This window comes from Danio rerio, chromosome 12, assembly GCF_049306965.1.
Source record: "Danio rerio strain Tuebingen ecotype United States chromosome 12, GRCz12tu, whole genome shotgun sequence".
Classification (NCBI taxonomy): domain Eukaryota; kingdom Metazoa; phylum Chordata; class Actinopteri; order Cypriniformes; family Danionidae; genus Danio; species Danio rerio.
Window position 1 is genome coordinate 32,103,959 of NC_133187.1, and position 18,204 is coordinate 32,122,162.

General features: G+C 36.1%; 2 protein-coding genes across 10 annotated transcripts in view; one reads left to right on the plus strand and one right to left on the minus strand.

The window, feature by feature from the left end:
• The window catches only part of afap1l2 (actin filament associated protein 1-like 2), a 79,430-nt gene extending 70,935 nt beyond the window's left edge, over positions 1-8,495 (plus strand). For 4 of the 8 annotated variants that reach the window (XM_021480360.3, XM_690662.10, XM_021480361.3 and 1 more), the window contains 7 exons: positions 602-716; positions 1,038-1,244; positions 3,058-3,346; positions 4,906-5,079; positions 6,125-6,312; positions 7,075-7,248; positions 7,868-8,495. In XM_021480360.3, coding sequence (XP_021336035.2) covers positions 602-716; positions 1,038-1,244; positions 3,058-3,346; positions 4,906-5,079; positions 6,125-6,312; positions 7,075-7,248; positions 7,868-7,894 — 1,174 coding nt within the window. In that variant the 3' untranslated portion in view covers positions 7,895-8,495. The remainder of the gene's footprint in view (positions 1-601; positions 717-1,037; positions 1,245-3,057; positions 3,347-4,905; positions 5,080-6,124; positions 6,313-7,074; positions 7,249-7,867) is intronic. The other 4 variants (XM_021480362.3, XM_073918560.1, XM_073918559.1 and 1 more) reach the window with 1 other exon arrangement.
• Positions 8,496-10,801: 2,306 nt separating this feature from the next.
• vwa2 (von Willebrand factor A domain containing 2) overlaps positions 10,802-18,204 on the minus strand; it is a 34,501-nt gene continuing 27,098 nt past the window's right edge. For both annotated transcript variants that reach the window (XM_690723.10, XM_073918564.1), the window contains exons 11-14: positions 17,181-17,759; positions 14,826-15,377; positions 14,636-14,758; positions 10,802-12,710 (exon numbers count right to left, since the gene is read on the minus strand). In XM_690723.10, the coding sequence (XP_695815.5) occupies positions 12,571-12,710; positions 14,636-14,758; positions 14,826-15,377; positions 17,181-17,759 (1,394 nt within the window). In that variant the 3' untranslated portion in view covers positions 10,802-12,570. The remainder of the gene's footprint in view (positions 12,711-14,635; positions 14,759-14,825; positions 15,378-17,180; positions 17,760-18,204) is intronic.

Genomic DNA, 18,204 nt, shown 5'->3' on the forward strand with positions numbered 1-18,204 from the left:
ATGTTTTTTATTTAAAGAAAATTATTCTTTTAATTAAGGCTGCATTTATTAAATATAAAAAAAGGGTAAATTGTTAAATACTTATGAAATATTTATTTTTTTACTCATTGTACATAGTTTCAAATGAAATTATTACTCCAGTCATTGTTGCTTTTATTACGATTACCATTAATAATAATAATAATAATAATATGAAAGTGATTTCTGAAGGATCATGTGACTGAAGACTAGAGTAATGAAACTGAAGATACATCTTAAAAATCAATGGAATAAATTATTAAAATAAGTTATAAAAGACTTTTAAACACTTATTTTAAAGTGCAAAAACATTTTGCAATTTTACATTTCTTACTGTATTTTGTATAAAATAAATGCAGCCTTGGTGAGCAGGCTTATTTTAAAACATTTAAAAATCTAACTTTTTACCGGTAGTGTACATGTATAGATATTTCTGTATATTCTGTAATGGCTGATTCTATAAGTTTACAAATGGACAAAAAACACCATGAATGAACGACAAAAGTTACCATATTCTTTGTCATGTGATACATTTTGGGGAGGTTTCTTATGTGTGGGAGCCTGATTTGTGTGTATTTGTCAGTCTGATGCAGAGGAGGTACTCAGAGCCCAACACATACACAGACAGCCCACCGTCAGACCCTCAAACCTGTGATGACATATATGATGATGTGCCATCTACAGAGAATGAGCAGGAGGTAGGTGATTTGAACGAGTGAAAGAATGAACGAACAAATTTAGATAGAGCTTTTTAATGTGTAGTGTGTAGGGTTATGTATTATACGGCTGTGAAATTCTGTACCTCCCATTTTCATGCAGCATTTATTCATTTATTTATTTCATGCATGCATTTATTCTGACTCACAGACTCAGGGTAGTGGAAGATGCACTAATAACTGGGCCAGAAATAACACGAGCGACAGGAAGTCATCGCTGTGACAGTGTTGTGTTTATGTAACCCTGCGGGCCATCCAAATTCAATAATGTTTCTCTGATACTGTTCCTCTCTCTGGCTGTAGGAGGTTCAGGAGGTTCAGAATGGCAGCGAGGAGGGAACAGTAAATGCTGAGGAAGAGAATGGGAAAGACCGAGTTTATCTGGATCTGATCCCGCTTCGCTCTTTCCTGCACACTAGCTCAGGCAGGGTGTCACCACAGACGTCCAGTACCACACAGACAGAGATCAGTCCCTCAACCACCCCGCATGTTGATGATCAGCTAAAAGAGGTTAAGATCCCTTTTCTCTGGTGACATAAAGTGTACAGTACATAGGACTTCTCCAATCAAAGTCTGCTGAATGTTACATCAAAACAGCCAGTGCACAGACTCAAGTTAACATTGAGGCATAAAGCAGTCATATCAGTCTATATTGATAATTAACATGTCAAATCTGATTTTTTGTAACATTTAAAGGCAATTTTTGCACCTACAGTATGTGAAAATGAGTTATATTAATTGGTAACACTTTATTTTGAAGGTCCATTTGAGTATTAGTAGACGGTCTGCTTAATATCTGTTGATACTGCTCCTTCAACAGACATTTAAATAACTATAAGAAACTTTGCAAGTACACTCAATCGAACCCCAACCCCTACCTAAGTCTTATCATTTAAATCTAATGAGCATTAGTTGGCATGTAGATACAATGTAACTTAAATTCAACAAACGGACCATCAAAATAAAGTGTGACCAACTAAGTTAAATGAGTTAAGAAATTCTGACTTAAGAGTTACTTTTATTCAAGTAGAAAGTTTTTTTTGACCAGAAATGACACCTATTTCTCCCAAAAGACAATGTAAAAGAGGTGTATATATACACACACACACACACACACACACACACACACACATATATATATATATATATATATATATATATATATATATATATATCAGCTTTTATTTACATTTGACCAAAAACATTAGGTCAGAATTTGCCAGGGGTATGATTCATTTTGTGCTTGACTGTATATATTTACATTGATCAACTTTTATTGAGTAAACAATATTTGACAACATTTTTTTCCTCAGCAAAGTATCTTAACAGAGAAAAGTATTTCTTAGTTCCTGAACGTCTTAATTGGTGATTTCCAATCATGATAATTTAAGGCCACAACGCAAATATACATTTATTTTAAGTTAAGCAATAATATTTGAAAATACTTTTTAACTAAATACTCAGATTTTTATTTTTTATTTTTTTGCTATAAAAATTGACCCTTTTAACAAGATGAGGCATTTGACGGTCATCAGCATCTTGATTTTTTTTAAACATATGTATATTTATAAAACTATACAGTAACACTTTATTTTGATGGTACAGTTTTAGTAGACTGTCTGCTTAATATCTGTTTATACTGCTGCTAAACAGACATTTAACTGACTATAAGAAACTTTGCAAATACGTGTCAGCTTACACTAACCCTAACCCCAACCCCTACCTCACAGTCTACTTATTATAATCTAATGAGAATTAGTTGGCATGTAGATGCAATGTAGCTTACATTTAACAAATGGACCATCAAAATAAGCTGTGACCCACTATACTTTGTATTTTATCATGTTTACATCTAATTATAATTAAAAAACTAATTAAAAAACTAATTATCGCTTGTGCGAGGTGTTTCTAATGTAGCGCCGTTTGGGCAAGATAGTAAAATCATACCTGGCAACACTCCCGTGTTTCCCGGGAGTCTCCCGTATTTCAGACCCACATCTCCCGCCGGCCGCCACCCTAATTTCACCACCACCCCCCGGTCCTCAGCTTTTTGGTACAGTCTATAACACCCCCGGATTACCGACCATGATAAAGTATCCGATCGCAGCTGATCGCACCCGAAACCCGGTGCGTAGTACAAATACTTAGCTATGTTATTCAGACTGCCCCTGTAATCTAATGAGAATTAATCGGCATGTGCCTGTAATCTAATAAGAATTAATTGGCATGTAGATGCAATGTAACTTAATTCAGCAAACACACCATCAAAATAAAGTGTGACCCAAATGTTTAAAACCTTCCATACAATTCTCTTCTTCAACAGCCTGTATATGAAAGCTCATTACCAACCAGCACAGAGAACGAAGTCCCTCCACCTGTTGCCCCAAGAGTGGACACAGACCCCTCTCCAGTTCCCAATCTGCACGTTCAGCCTCAAAAAATTAGTTTCCTCGGTCAGGAAATCCAAAAGAAGGCCTCATCCACCTCACCGCTACCCAAAACCCAGTCTCTACCCCAGACATCAGCACAAACCCCCCAGAGTCCACCAACCTCCAGAGCCAGAGCTGCCAGCACAGACAGACTTCTCGACAGACTCAAGTTCTCTCCAGCAGGTGAGGCCCGTCAACTGTTTAAGAGGACACACAAGTTTCATTTATTCATTTTCATACTGCTCTGCTTTTCCTTGCACACCCAGTCAGAGATGCTTACATGCACAACAATATACATACAGAAATAAGCTTATTAAAATAGCATTTTATCCAACTCGTTTACATGCAAATCAAAAACCAGGTAATAAAAGTAAGCAGACATTTACAAGACTTATTAATAAATCAGTTTATTTCTTAGTAGTGTTGTCAGAACAGGGGGGGGGGGGGGGGTTAGTGAATTGGGGCTGAAAATGCACCTTTTCTATTTTAATTTATTTGAAATTGATTTATTTTGCCGTTTTTGTTTTCTCTTATTAGCCTACTCGATCACTTCTTTTCTACATTTTTTCTTAATGCAAAATAATATTAACAATATGTAAAGCATCTTGTAAATTTTTTTTAATTATTATTGATGATTTCTAAAAGTAAATTCACAGCTATAAAAATTATTAAAAATATTTCGTTTTTAAAACTTAATCTTTACCTAATTTGACTGCTGGACTTCTTCATGATTGAGGGTGGGGGATGCATTTGCGTAGATGTAATAAACATTTTTAGACATTTATTATACAAAATATGACAGAAATGATCTTATATATAATTTACAGGTATAATTTATACTTTTAGGTATTTATTTGGGGCCCTCGGATTTCCTGGGGCCCTAAGCGGCCGCTTATGCTTAATGGTTTAATTCGCCCCTGTGTCAGAATATAATAATTTACCTTTCTAACTTCGTTATTTTATTTGTAACATTGGATGTCATGCTTAATAAATAAGACCCCAAGAAGACAAGGAAAACAAGTCAGTGGGAAACTTGTGGCTATGTTATCCTCTCAACATGCAGCATTTTGACTTCAGCATTTCTACTTCTACTGCACAAGATGAAACACATTTTTTGGGTACATTTACATTACATAAATCCATATTATGGATTGAGGTAAAGTTGGTTTAATAATCGACACATTAGTCCAGTGAACTTGTAACACAATCCCTATAGTGTTTACCACGCTACTTTAAATATTCGGTCTAAAATCACATGCATGTATGACTTCTAAACAACATTAAAACTATTTATTCTACTGTAAACAATGTTGTACTTTGATAGTCATTGATTGCTAATATGATTTCACTATTTAAAATTCGCAAAGAAACCTCTGAAATTATAAAAGTCTGAAAGCCTGATAGACCCTTTTCACGTGACACACGCGGTGTCCGATTTCACTCCAGACAGTGTAACATCCGCCTTGCCTACACAGAACTCCCTATAGATAATTTACACAGTCAGCTTTATATTTACTACAGATATGGTTAGATTGTCGGACAGAAAGTAGTTTCATGAGTTTACATGTTAATCTTTTACAGTTTGTGGTTTACATGTTGCAAAAAAGGCTGTATTGGGGCAAATATGACCTAATCACCTTTCTAATGACCACATGCATTGTCTGTTTATAAAGCATAATCGGGTTAAGAATGTGCACGTAAACGCACTTACTTTACAACTCAACACATTCCCTTCTGTTTAGCAGGTCCGGGGTCAGTTGAGGTGAAATTAGGGAAGAACAGGACAGAGGCCGACGTGCGGCGCTACACTGACGACAGGGACCGGCTGGAGCGAGAAAGAGAGGAGGTTAAAAACACTCTGGCCACCTTGAGGAAAGACAGACGAGAGGTGAAAGACGAGCTCAGCTCCTGCCAAGGTACTACAGTGCCGCCTAATGGTCATAATTGGAAGTGCCCACATGACAAGTCCAAAACATTTCAATTTACGCATTTTACTCTGTTAAACATAAAATAAGCTATTTTGAGGAATTAAAACCGGTAAACAATGACATTCATATTAATTTAACCGCAGAAAGTCAGACTGGCTTGTAACAAGGTTGAGTAACAGAATTTTTAGTTTTGTGAGAAATAGTCCTATAAAGTAATCGTTGTGTGTGTCAAAAGGGAATTTAACAGATACTACAGTATATTTACTTTAGTCAAAACAGAGAAAATGCAGATCTTAATAACAAACTTGTAGAAAATAAATAAAAGGGAACCAGTCTTGAGGGTAATGCAATTATAAGTAACGTGAGTACGTAATAATAATAATTTTTGTAACAAGTATTGTATTACTTTAGAAAATTAAGTAACAATATTTTACAGACAGAGTTGAAGATGGCAGGCCAGAGCCTTAGATTTCTGAAATGGAAGTATTCTCTTTATTTTGAATGCATTGATTGTAAATGAAGGTGTTGGTTGAACAGTGCATTGTATTTGCAGAGCTCCTTTATTTAAAAAGCTGAAGAAAAAACCCTGAAAGTTCTGAAAAAGATCAAGCCGAGTAAGAAAAAGTAACGTAAAAGCAAATCAAATGTAAAGTATTACTTACCATAAAAAGTAACACAACTAGTTACTTTTTGGGGTGGGGTGGGAGGATAACTCAATATTGTAGTAAATTACTTTTAAAAGTAATTTTCCCCAACAGTGAAGGGAACCATAAAAAAATCTCATCATTTAGTGTATACATAATTCTTTAAATGTGAAAGTTATCCGACAGCTCTGTCTGCTATATTGTAAGAGATGAAAATTTATATATATTTTGACAGCAATTTACACGTGTCACTCAGCCTCTTTTTTTAATAAGCCATCCTTTTTTTCTGTCTTGTACTTATGCTGCTGCAGTTTCTATAGACTACTGTTTAGGTATGAGACACACAGCTAATGTAAAAAGCTAACTGTTTTTGATGATGGCTTGTTTAGACCCCATTCGGCAGGCCTCTCTGGAGGCTCGTCTGAAGCAGATGGAAGAGACGTGTCGTGAGGCAGAGCGTAGGCGAGTGGAGGTGGAGCTCAGCCTGATGGAGGTGAAGGAGAATTTGAGGAAAGTGGAATCTGGACCCTTTACACTGGGCACCACTGTGGACAGCAGTCTACTGGAAATTTCAGTGGTTAGTATCACAACAAGATTCAGTTTACAGTCTTTTCCTGTAATTATATAGGTTTATAATTAAATAAGTTATGCTCAAAAGTTTGGGTTAATAATTGATGATTTGTTTTTTAAAGAAATGAATAGTTTTTTTTTAAGTAGCATTTGAGCCACAGAATTAGACTGCTGTCTCTTTAAGGCAGGGGTGTCCAAACTCGGTTCTGGAGGGCCGGTGTCCTGCAGATTTTAGCTCCAACTTGCCTCAAAACACCTGCATGGATGTTTCTTGAAAGCCTAGTAAGGGCTTGATTAGCTACCCCAGGTGTGTCTGATTGTGGTTGAACTAAACTTTGCAGGACACCAGCCCTCCAGGAACGAGTGTAGACACCCCTGCTTTAAGGCCTTGATCAATATGACATAGATCTGCCAATCTGATCTTTTTTTTTTCAGTGTTCATTTTAACTCATTTTTAACTGGAATTTTAACAAAATTATGTTTTTGACTGTTAAAAACAATCAAGATGTAAAAGATTATGCACCAGTTCTCTTTCACATTGCGTAAAAGTTTTACTTCAATTAATGATTTCCAGATCACAGGGTACACATGCTGTAAAAGCAAAACATCATTATTCTGCTGCTCCTTCAAAAACTTTTTTAAGCTTAAAACTAAAGTGAGTGCATACTTTAAGTGAGTGCAGTTTAGAAAAGTAAGGATTCAGTAACACAAAGTTTTAAATAATACATACTTGCTAATATATATTTACTTATATTGATATATATTCTAGCACAAGCCAGCAGCTGTGTCTAGCCCTGCTCCAAATACACCCAACAACACCAACATTAACACCCCCGCCTGCACCAACAACGGAGATTCACCTGTCAACTCAGCCACAGCCCTGAAGAACAGACCCCCGTCCGTCATGGCAGCCAGCAAAGGAAATGTTCTACAGAAAGCCAAGGTTAGTCCACTCATACACACATAACTGATTTATGGAAATAAATATTTGTCTGCCAAACAAGTATACATTTAAAAAAACATGATTTGACCAATGGCATTACCATTTAAAACAATTGTTGTATTATATTGTTTGCTAAATATTATTATTATTTATTATTATCAGTAGTAGTAATAGTAGTAGTTATATTATTTATTAATTATCAAAACTCTTCTTGTTTAATATTTAAATTTTTTTTGCCTCCTTGATTTTTTTTATGTTTAAAACTTATTCTGATTTTTTAAATTTCAAACTAGGAGACTTTAATTATTTTGCTGGATTTCTAAAAATATTACTGTCTTTTTAAACCAATCATACTGACCCAAACTGTCTTACAGTAATGTATCTACATGTTAATAATGGCTGATGAATATGGTAATCTAAATTACCATCTGAAATCATTACTGTATCATTATAATGATACATTTCGTTGAACGTATAATGATACGTTCGTTTCGAAATGATACTGCATTTTGTTGCATTGTACTTGTACATGTGTAATGACAATAAAGTTGAATCTAATCTAATCTAATAAGAACACAATGCGGTTTTAATTCTCAGTCACCTTTCTTTCTATCTTTAGGAATGGGAGAAAAAAACCACAACCTAGTGAATGGAAACACTGAGCACAAATGGACTTTTTAGCCAAATCTCAAAGGACTGCTAAGCAAACGCTTCAGGGAGGGTGGGTGAGAAACAAGGGGTGTGGCCAATGACCTGCAGGCCCCGTCCCTCTGAAACAGCACCTTCCACTCATTGCTGCTTCTCTGCAATTGGAGGCTGAGATGGTACTCTGTACATGCAGGCAGCTCATCCAAGACCATACTTTCTGTTCCCTGCCAAAAAAAAAGGCGCCACTGGACAATTGTAGATTTTAAATCTATTCATTTTCAGATTGAAATTAAGACATTCTTAGGTAAAGGGAAGGAAGGGAATAATTGACATTCTATAAGTGGCGTGTACTTTATTTAACGGATCATTGCAAGCTTGTAAAGTGACCAAAAAGACAGCTTCAAGGACGGCTATTTTTAAGATTCAAACCTTCAATCAGACAATTGGTACATTGTAGCTTGGTTCATGTATGCTGGTAACCAAGATGTGAATATATATATAAATTACATATCCGTTCAGTGTTTTTTTTGGATTTGTTACTGTACGCCAGCTGAAAAAAATGCACTTTTTATTCAAATAAAAGTTTGTACTGACAACAATGAATATCTATGCATTTACAGACATTAGAACTTAGGGCACACCTCCCACACCCCCCTTCCAGAAATTACTTTGGCCAGGTTGGGATGTCTGCATTTATGCCTATAAATAAGCTCCAGCTTTCTCCAACAGGTGGCACTAAAACAACACTAAAACTACACAAAGTATTTCAGTTGAGAATTTATTAGCTTTACAACAGACAAATGGACAGGTATTACAAAATAAATATCTCTAATGTTAGGCTTTCTGTAACAGGGAGGATATTTGCAAATGGCAGATCACAAGCAGGTCCAAATCTCAGACAGAAAAAATATTCATAAAGGCCTTCAGTGCTGAATACACAATGCAAACAGGGTCAAAATACCCTTAAAGGCTGACTGTGAATAGCAAAAGTCACATTTAAGGCAGTAAATGCAATTACAAAACTTGCAGTCTGCATTCTGGGTTGTGTTCACACGTAGCAGGCTGGGTTTTATTAAAATGAAATATGGTGCAATTGAATCGAACTGTTAGTGTTGTTGTTTTTATTAAGTGTAAACCAGGGCTGCCAATGATTAATCCACAATAAAATAATTGTTGATAATCTTTTAAAATCCATAGAGTGATTCAGGATGTTCATACAAACCATGTATGTTAATTATGTCCATGCTAAGGGGCGCATACAGCTTACCCACAAGACATCCAGCAGAATCGAGTTTTATAAAAACTCTCAGCTACTTTGCTTCCAAAAATGAACAATTATCAGTTTACCATGATCAGCATTATCAGATTGTTCATTATCAAGAATGGATTAGCATATAATCTACATATTTAGTTAGTTCAGCCAAAAATTACAATAATGTAATTATACTCACGCTCATGTTGTTTCAAACCCCTGAGACCTTCATTCACCTTTGGAATGCAAATTAAGATATTTTAAATGAAATCTGAGAGCTCTCTCGTCCTGCAAATACAGCAATGGTTCCGACTTAAACCAGAAAAATACAAAAAATATATCCTCAAAACAGACTACATTCCTTCAGTAGTTCAACTAATTATTTATATATATATATATATATATATATATATATATATATATATATATATATATATATATATATATATATATATAAAAGCTTGAGAAAACTTGTGTGCACAACATTTTTTTAAAAAAGACTATTCAACAGTTTCCTTCCTCTGTGTCAGTATAGGGTACCCATTCAGGAAAGCACATGGACAGTTTTTTTTGTACCTTTCTGGACACCAATCAATGAGTAGAAAGCATTAAAATATATAGAGAATCAAGAGAGCTGATGAATTTCATCCAAAATATCTTAATTTGTGTTCCAAAGATCAAAGGTCTAAGGGGTTTGAAATGACTTGTGGGCTAGTAATTACTGACAATTTAATTTTTGAGGTAAACTATCTCTTTAAATGGTACATTTCATAAACATAGTATATACAGTAAACATTGAAATGTTATTCATGTGACATCCATAAAGACTGATTAATTGGGCTAATAACGATATGGAACACATCATGGACATTCATTGGTAATCTTAGATTTGTCTTGTACTGCACAATATCTTATGCACATTTGTGAAGAAATGAACACACTTACTGTAGTAACAAAAACTATTTGCTCACACGGAAGCACAAATGCACCAGCTAACAATGTGTACATCTAAGAAGGTGCTATTGACACGTCATACATAATCGTAAAATGTTTCTGTTACATTTTTTTCCTTTTACAAAAACTACTAGCCTTTTATTTACAGTAAAATTGGAAACACTTTAAAACTAATACTCTATTAGTTAATGTCAGTTCATGTATTTACTAAGATGAACAAACGATTAGTAACAAATTTATTATAGTATTTATTCATCTTTGTTAAAGTTAATTAATGTTATTTAAGTTAAATAAAGTTAGTTCATGTCAGTTCAACTTACTAAGCATTAATTAATGATAACAAGCACAACTTTGGATTTTAATAATGGCTTTGTTAATGTTGAACTATGATTAATAAATCATTTACAAGATTATTCATACAGATGTGGCCACTGAGAATGCGCATTTCTTCATGTGTAATGCTGCAATTTGACAAGCGCAGTCACATGATGTGCTGCACCTGCAAAGGCTGCCTTTTCATGTAAAAAAAAAAAAACATTTTTGTGCTTTATGCAATATCCACCAGGTGGCACAAGGAACAACCGCTTTTCAGGCCAGAGCGAGCGAATTCCCCCCCAAATCAAACAACCGGAGCATAGCATTTCACATGCGCATGCAAAAAAAAAAAATTAAGCAAAACTGAAACGAACACATGAAATACACTGAAACTGAGCAGTTAATATTTTAAACTGTTTTTTTTTAAAGCATAACAGTAATTTGAAGGAGAACACTGACATTTTGAAAAAGCAAAAAAAGTAACTAAAATTAAGTTATGAAAAAATAAGCTGCAGGAGTTATTTTGTGGGCGACGTGGTGGCGCAGTAGGTAGTGCTGTCGCCTCACAGCAAGAAGTTCGCTGGTTTAACCCTCAGGCAGTTGGCGTTTCTGTGTGGAGTTTGCATGTTCTCCCCGCATCCGCATGGAATTCATTGGGGTGCTCCAGTTTCCTCCACAGTCCAAGGACATGCGGTACTGGTGCATTGGGTAGGCTTAATTGTCCGTAGTGTATGAGTGTGTATGGATGTTTCCCAGAGATGGGTTGCAACTGGAAGGGCTATTTCAGAGTGGATATCCAGAGTAGAATGGTAAACAATATAAGGAAAGCGTCACAGGTCATCATTGTTTAAAAATGAACCAGTGTGATGTGAATATAAAACCACCTTCACCTCAGTAAAGCTAGCTAGGCGGAATAGCGCTGTTTACTGATGTTTTATTGGTAAACTAAATAAAATCTACATTATCCATGCTGTAAAAGCACCATTTGAAACTGTATATAGTCACATCAGTCTTTTATCGGAGGATTTTAGTGGCTGACCAACACTTCTGTGCAGAAATAACCCATTTGTAACAACAACATCTAACGGTACATCAGATTTGCGTGAAGCTAAAACAGTTTTAAAAACATAATATTACCCGTCTAAGAGAAATCCTTCAGCCATGGTGTCATCCTTCCTCCAGCGTACAAAAGTAACTTCATGATTCAGGTTTTTAAAAAGTTTTGATTCAGCATGTTTTTACCGATCGCGTGCGCTCCCACTCTCTCTCTCATGAACGTGCAATGCACAAATGGCGAAGCTGCATACAAACGGCTGCTCAGAAGTTCACATCTGCATTTGCTGACAGACAGTTTTGGCTACTTAACGGAATTATGAGAGATGTCGGCCCGAATTGGATTAACATTTTTTTAGTTTTATACCTTACCCAGAATATAAAAATACATATAAATACGTTTAGATCACTTACTTTAGCCAATACTATTGGAATGTGAAGAGACTTTCAACCAGCACAACAAAAAGTGCTTCTGAAGACAATCACCTACTGCACCTTTAAGTATGTTCACTATGTTTCATAACTGCCCCCTGCTGGCCATGTCTTTCTTCTGTTAGACCATTTTGTGCTGTACCACATTGCACTGCAGAATTGCGTGATGTCACGTTCATTCACTCGCACAGCGAATCATCTCAGTGGCGACATCTGTACTAAGTTAAATGATTTTACAGTAACACTTCAGAGTGAATGTAATTATTAACATTAACTAAGAAATGCTTATGTGTTGAGCATCATTTGTACATCCTATCATGTGGACGCCACTGAAGTAGACAAATCTTGCATTATTAAGACTAATGATTAATTGAATAAAAAACATAAACAATGTAATAAAAACAATGATTGATTAGGGGAATTTATAGAATCCCTACTGTAAATGCTGTTACTGATACAAACTGAATGGATATATATACTACTAAAAAAGTGAATCTAGCTCAATTCAAAGTTAACTGAACCAGGACTAAATGTCACTTTTATTTTTTTGACCAAAAGAACTGCACTACAAGTGTGAACACACCCTTGAAGTCAATGCGAATTGCAAGCTGATTTCTGACTCATTGCTAAGTAACTGTCTGCATGTTAAAGTGTACATGTGTGTGCCGTTATCTGATCTGTGTTTTGGACGTGTGTCTCCTGCGCTGCTCTTTATAGCGCTGCAGCAGCTCTTTCTCAGTCTTGGGTTGCCGTCGCCTCAGGCCTGCAGGTTTAGGAAGATCTCCTCTGGATGGCTGCTCTCTGCTCCCTGAAAAACAAGTTCACAAAAACACATCAATCAAAACATCCTAAATATAGCCTGCCATTCTGATAACACCAAAATTACGACCATCCAGCAGGCATACAGTAGAAAAGCGAATAAGTCATTTTGAGAGTTATCACACGTGGGACACACTAATCTCTCATACAGACTTTAAGAAATCTCCATTAAATTGTCATAATAAGATGCGTGAACAAGCCCTTTTTTAAAAAATGCCTAAAATGCATTCTGGCAATTTTCTGGAATGAAAAGTTATATCATTAGCAGTTAAGAGCTGGAACTCCGCTGCGTGTGATCAGTGAGTTTTTAATTTTCTGGTTATACTGTGTTAAAGGTGCTACTCTGTTGCATCTCATAATGATTAAAAAGATGAAGAACAGATGTGAGGTAAAGCAAAGGAGCATGAGGTTTATAAAAACTCTCAATTACTGTACTTCCAAAAACAGAACATGCGTTTACCATTATTAGAATGATCAAATTCCTCATTATCTTGAATGGATTAGCGTATAATATACAGTGAGGGGAAAGTATTCAACACATCATTTTTTTCTGAAAAAAATATTCTAAAGGAGCTGTTTACATAGAATTGAAGCAGAGTTTGGTACAAACACAAACTATACAAACATAAAAATAAAACAAACAAAAAAATCTAAAAAATAAAAAAAAAAGTAATGTGTAATAACAATGAAATGACAAGGATAATGAACTGAACTACTGAATCATATTTAATACTTTATTTATACTATATTTAGGCTTTTATTGGTGATGTCAGCATAAAGACACCTCTCATATGGTGAATGAAGTGCATTGCTCAGATGTGAGTTTTTCACAGACTTCAACAAAGTGTGAAAATCTTGTTGGTTCTGTGGGTCTCGTCCATCAAATCTGAGCTTTATTTTGTTTTTTATATTGGATTCAAGTCAGGTGATTGGCTGGGCCATTCTACAGGCTTTCTCTGAAATTATTTGAGAGAGTCCTTGGCTGTGTGTTGGATCATTGTCTTGCTGAAATGTCCACTCTGGTTTCATCTTCATCATCCTGGTAATGTAGATGTTGGTCTAATTTACAATAAGGAAGGACAGAGGGTTGCTGAATAACTACTGAGAGTTGTCTGGGCTTTCACTGCCTTTCTACACCTCCTTTTCTTCATGTGTTTAATACTTTTTTCCATTTTTCATTTCCTTATTTGTAAATGAATTAATATTGTTTTCTTTGCAAATATGGATTTCTTTGGTTGTTACCAACATCTGGTTAAAAATGATTAACAGTGTCTTTACAAATATGTTTTCTGAGAAAAATCGTCCCCACTGTACATAACTCATAGGTTTAGTTCACCCAAAAATGGAATTATGCAAGTAATTACTTAACCTAGATTGTTGATTAGATAAACATCACCAATATTTAAATTGAAATGTAATATTTGGACATATTCTTGTCTTATTTTACAAATCAAAGAATCCAGTAAATTTCTACATTTATTGGGTAAGGGTTTGAGTAAAATGGTAATATATGTTTAATTTTACTATGTAAAAATCTACAAATATGAGACAAAATTAAAATAAACATAACAGTCATTAAAATAAAAATAAAAACTGCCAGTTTTATTGTCAGAAATTATCAATTAATCTGATTAACAAATGTTTTCTGTTGTTTTAATTGAGGGCTATTCCTCAAAATATTGATTTTTTACACATCTGACTAAAAATGAAACTAAAATCTCTGAATTATATATTTGTAAAGGTAAAAGGTAGCTAAACCCAATGAAAAAAGCAGATTAATTCCCTCTCAAAAAATCTGAGGTCACCTGAGAACCTTTTACCTTCCCTTTGAAACTTGTCAAACACCTGTATTGGCAACAGTAAAACAAGAGTATCCATTACTAGAAAGGCTAATTAGCAGTTTCTGATACTGACGTGTTTCGCAGTGTGGACCCTTCCAGCCACGGCATTCGCAGCGGTAACTCCCATTCAGCATCACACAGATGCCATCATTCATACAGGGGTTTGGACTGCAAAGGTTTACAGGCTTCTTCACATCTGTAAAAAGAACAACAGTTAAACAAATGCATCAGCTTTCAAAGAGGAACATTTGCTCCTGATTTACCTGAACACACCATCTGTACCAGCACATCCTCTGAGTATTTTAGGTCATCGTATGAAGGCACGGTGATCATGTGATCCTCAGAGCCAGAGATGCGGAGAAGAAGCTCCTGCTGGATGTCTCCAACGCCAATCAAGAATATGGACACTCCGCTATCACGGATCTTCTGTGCAGGCACCGCAGCGTCCTCCACACCCGTCCCATCAGTCAGCACCACCACAGCCTTGTTGACTCCAGGACGTGCTCCCTTCCCCACCGTCAGGCTTTGGGAGAGCACATGGAGCAGGGCTGAACCTACAGAAGCCTTCCCACCCAGAAAAGCGGCGTCCCCCACAGCCCTCAGCACAGCGGAGCCCGAGTTGTACTTGTCCAAGTCAAAGACCGTGACAGGACGCCTCCCATAAACCACCAATCCCACCTGAGCCACATCTCGATTAATGTCAAACTGCACTGAAGTGCTCCGAACAAAATCCTGAAAGTGAATGAAATTCTCCTTGCCGACACCACTGGAGGCATCCAGAACAAACACAAGGTCCAGAGCCTGACCCAGACAACCTAACAGAAACAAAAGGGGTATAATAGTTCAGTCATGACAACTCCGAATGTACAGAATTTAAAAATAGAATGTACATAGTTTGGTCTTGGAGGACTAGATCAGCTATGCTGCTGCAGAACACATAGGCTGTATCCGAAATCGCCTACTTACTCAGTAACTACTACATTCGAATTTACTACACGACTGTTCTAAATAGTATGAATGGGAGTAGTATAAATGCAACCTGGAGGTACTACATCCGTCATTTGATTACCATGTGATCTACCTGAGTCAGTTGCGTCAACTGACTCTCATTTATGAATTCTTTCGGTGTGTATCATGGGATAGTGTTGCGTCGATCGGATACATACTTCAGAATCTAGCCAGAAGTAGTAGGTCATCCGAACTCTTTAAATTTGGACATACTACTTTGCTCACATACTGTTTTTACTAAAGTACACTGTTTTTCCACACTATATAGTATTGAAGTATGCGAATTCGGACACAGCAACAGACTTGCTTTAGCTAAATGCTAAATTAACCAATTAGAGCGCAAATGGAGTTTGATGGCTAATACTTATGAACTTTAAATAGCAAAACTGAAACTAATATTTACCCTCAAAAGAACTTATTTAATTAAACTGTTTAAGAAACTATGCTTTATACATTCATTATTATACAGGGTGATTCAAAATGAATGCCACAACGTTGAAAACTGAGAACTCTGCAAAGAAGAAAAGGAGAGCTAAGCTCTTTCTGTTGTCGATTTAAGAAAGCTCTGAAGTTTCACATTGAGGAACCAAAAGAAGGAATAACTGCAGCTATCCAAACTGTTACGCCCAACATGCTACAGAGAGTGTGGAGAGTATTGTCACTTGAGTGTCTGGAGGGGGTCATATTGAACATCTATGAACTTGTTTTCTACTGAAAAAAAACTTTAGGTACCCTTCACATTGATTAATTACCCAGGGTTCCAACATGGTTTTTTGATTAAATACAGATTTTTAAAGTTTTAGTATTCTTTTTGAATCACCCTGTATAATATAGTATTCCCTCTCAAAACATAAGGCTATACCTACTGTTACACACATTTTTGTAATTTTATAGTTGATCATTTTGCATTTCCTCTAAAAACCATTTGCTTTGACTCATAGTTTTTATTATTAAAAAGTTTTGTGATCGCAGCCCATTCTCTGAAACTTTTCCTCACCTAACCTTATGTTAAATGTTCTGCTGAAGTTTACTTTCCCTGAAAACCTATGCCTTCACCCCCAATTTTTATTATTATAAGTTTCACAAAGGTTTTGAGTTTTGTAATTGCATTCATTTACATTATTTACAATTAAGTTTAACAAAACATAATTTTTCCCTGAGAAATTTTAATTAATCGAGTTCTCGTAGATTTCTGTTCCTCTGTAAAGCAGTTTTTACAAGACCTTTTTTATTAATATTATTGAAGGTTTTACAACTTTTGCATTCCTGTGTAAAGTCCAAAACCTTTAGCTTCACTTACTGTACAACTTTTTCTAAGTGTATACCAAATAATCTTGTTTTTTTTTCTTACATAAACAGTATGTTTTAAGATTGATTATTTGCCATAATTATTTTTAAGTAATCAATATTTGTAAGTACAGTACAGTAGATTTGTTTGTAATTTTCTACAAATAAAAACAGCTTGAGTTTCTTTTTGTCAGTGTTTGACCCTTCTCTGTTCATTTACACTGGATACAAAAAAATGAGTGAACTTTTCCCTGAGGCACACCAAACCCTGCATTTTTAAAGACTTTCCTGTGGTGACAATAAAAAATAGATTAGCTCTCTACCCTGGTTGTCGACGCTGCAAATTTTGGCTCTTAGTTCTGGGATCTTGCTGCTCAATCTATCCGGTGACTGGTACATGATGGTGCGCTGAGGGTTCCCTGTGATGTTGTTTATCTCAGCCCTCATGCCTTCTGGCGCTACACCGATGATGAAGATCTCCCTGTCCCGTGCGTACTTCGCTGGCTCCACCACATGATCTGCTGAGGGCGTCCCGGTGAGCAGAACTACCACCCGCGGCAGGTCGTCCTGAACGTCAGCGAACACAGGCGTGCTCTGGAAGCCGTGGCGTGTGATGTAGCGAAGGGCATTTCCGGTTTTCGTCTGCCCACCACGATACTGAAGTCCCTCAACAGCCTGGATCAGCTTCACCGGGTCTCTGTGCTCCCCAATTCTGGCCTCGATCTTCACGTCGCTGCCATACTGGGCCAACCCCATTTTTACAGGAGTGTCAGAGCTCAATACGGCCTGCATGAAACGCTTCAGGAAGGACTTGAATCGCAAGAAACCCTCCAGAGTAAGAGCAGAGGAGCCCTCCAGCAGGAAGAGCACATCCACAGAGCAGTCAAAACTCAGAATGGGAGCTGGAAATGAAAATCAATACAATTAAATATGAGGACATTAGAGACATTTTTGCCTCAGTTTTTATCAACAAGTACAATAATTTCAGCTAAAAAGTTCTTAAATGTTCTACTGAAGACAAAAACATGTGTTCATGTAAATATGTACCACTTGGATGGGCTGAAGGTGAAAAAAAACAGCAAATTGTCATTTTTGGTAGAACTAAACCTTTAACTATCCTTAAAGGGATAGTTTACTCAAAATGAAAATTTACTCACTATTTACTCAAATGAAGATGTTTTAAAGAAAGCTGATGACCTGTACCCATTAACTTCCATAATAAAAAAAATTCTATGGAAACCAATGGTTACAGGTTTCCAGCTTTGGTTACATACCTGTTAGTCTGCATTACATATATCCTGTTTGTTTTAGATTTTAGTTAGAATCATGAGACATTACATTGTTAAA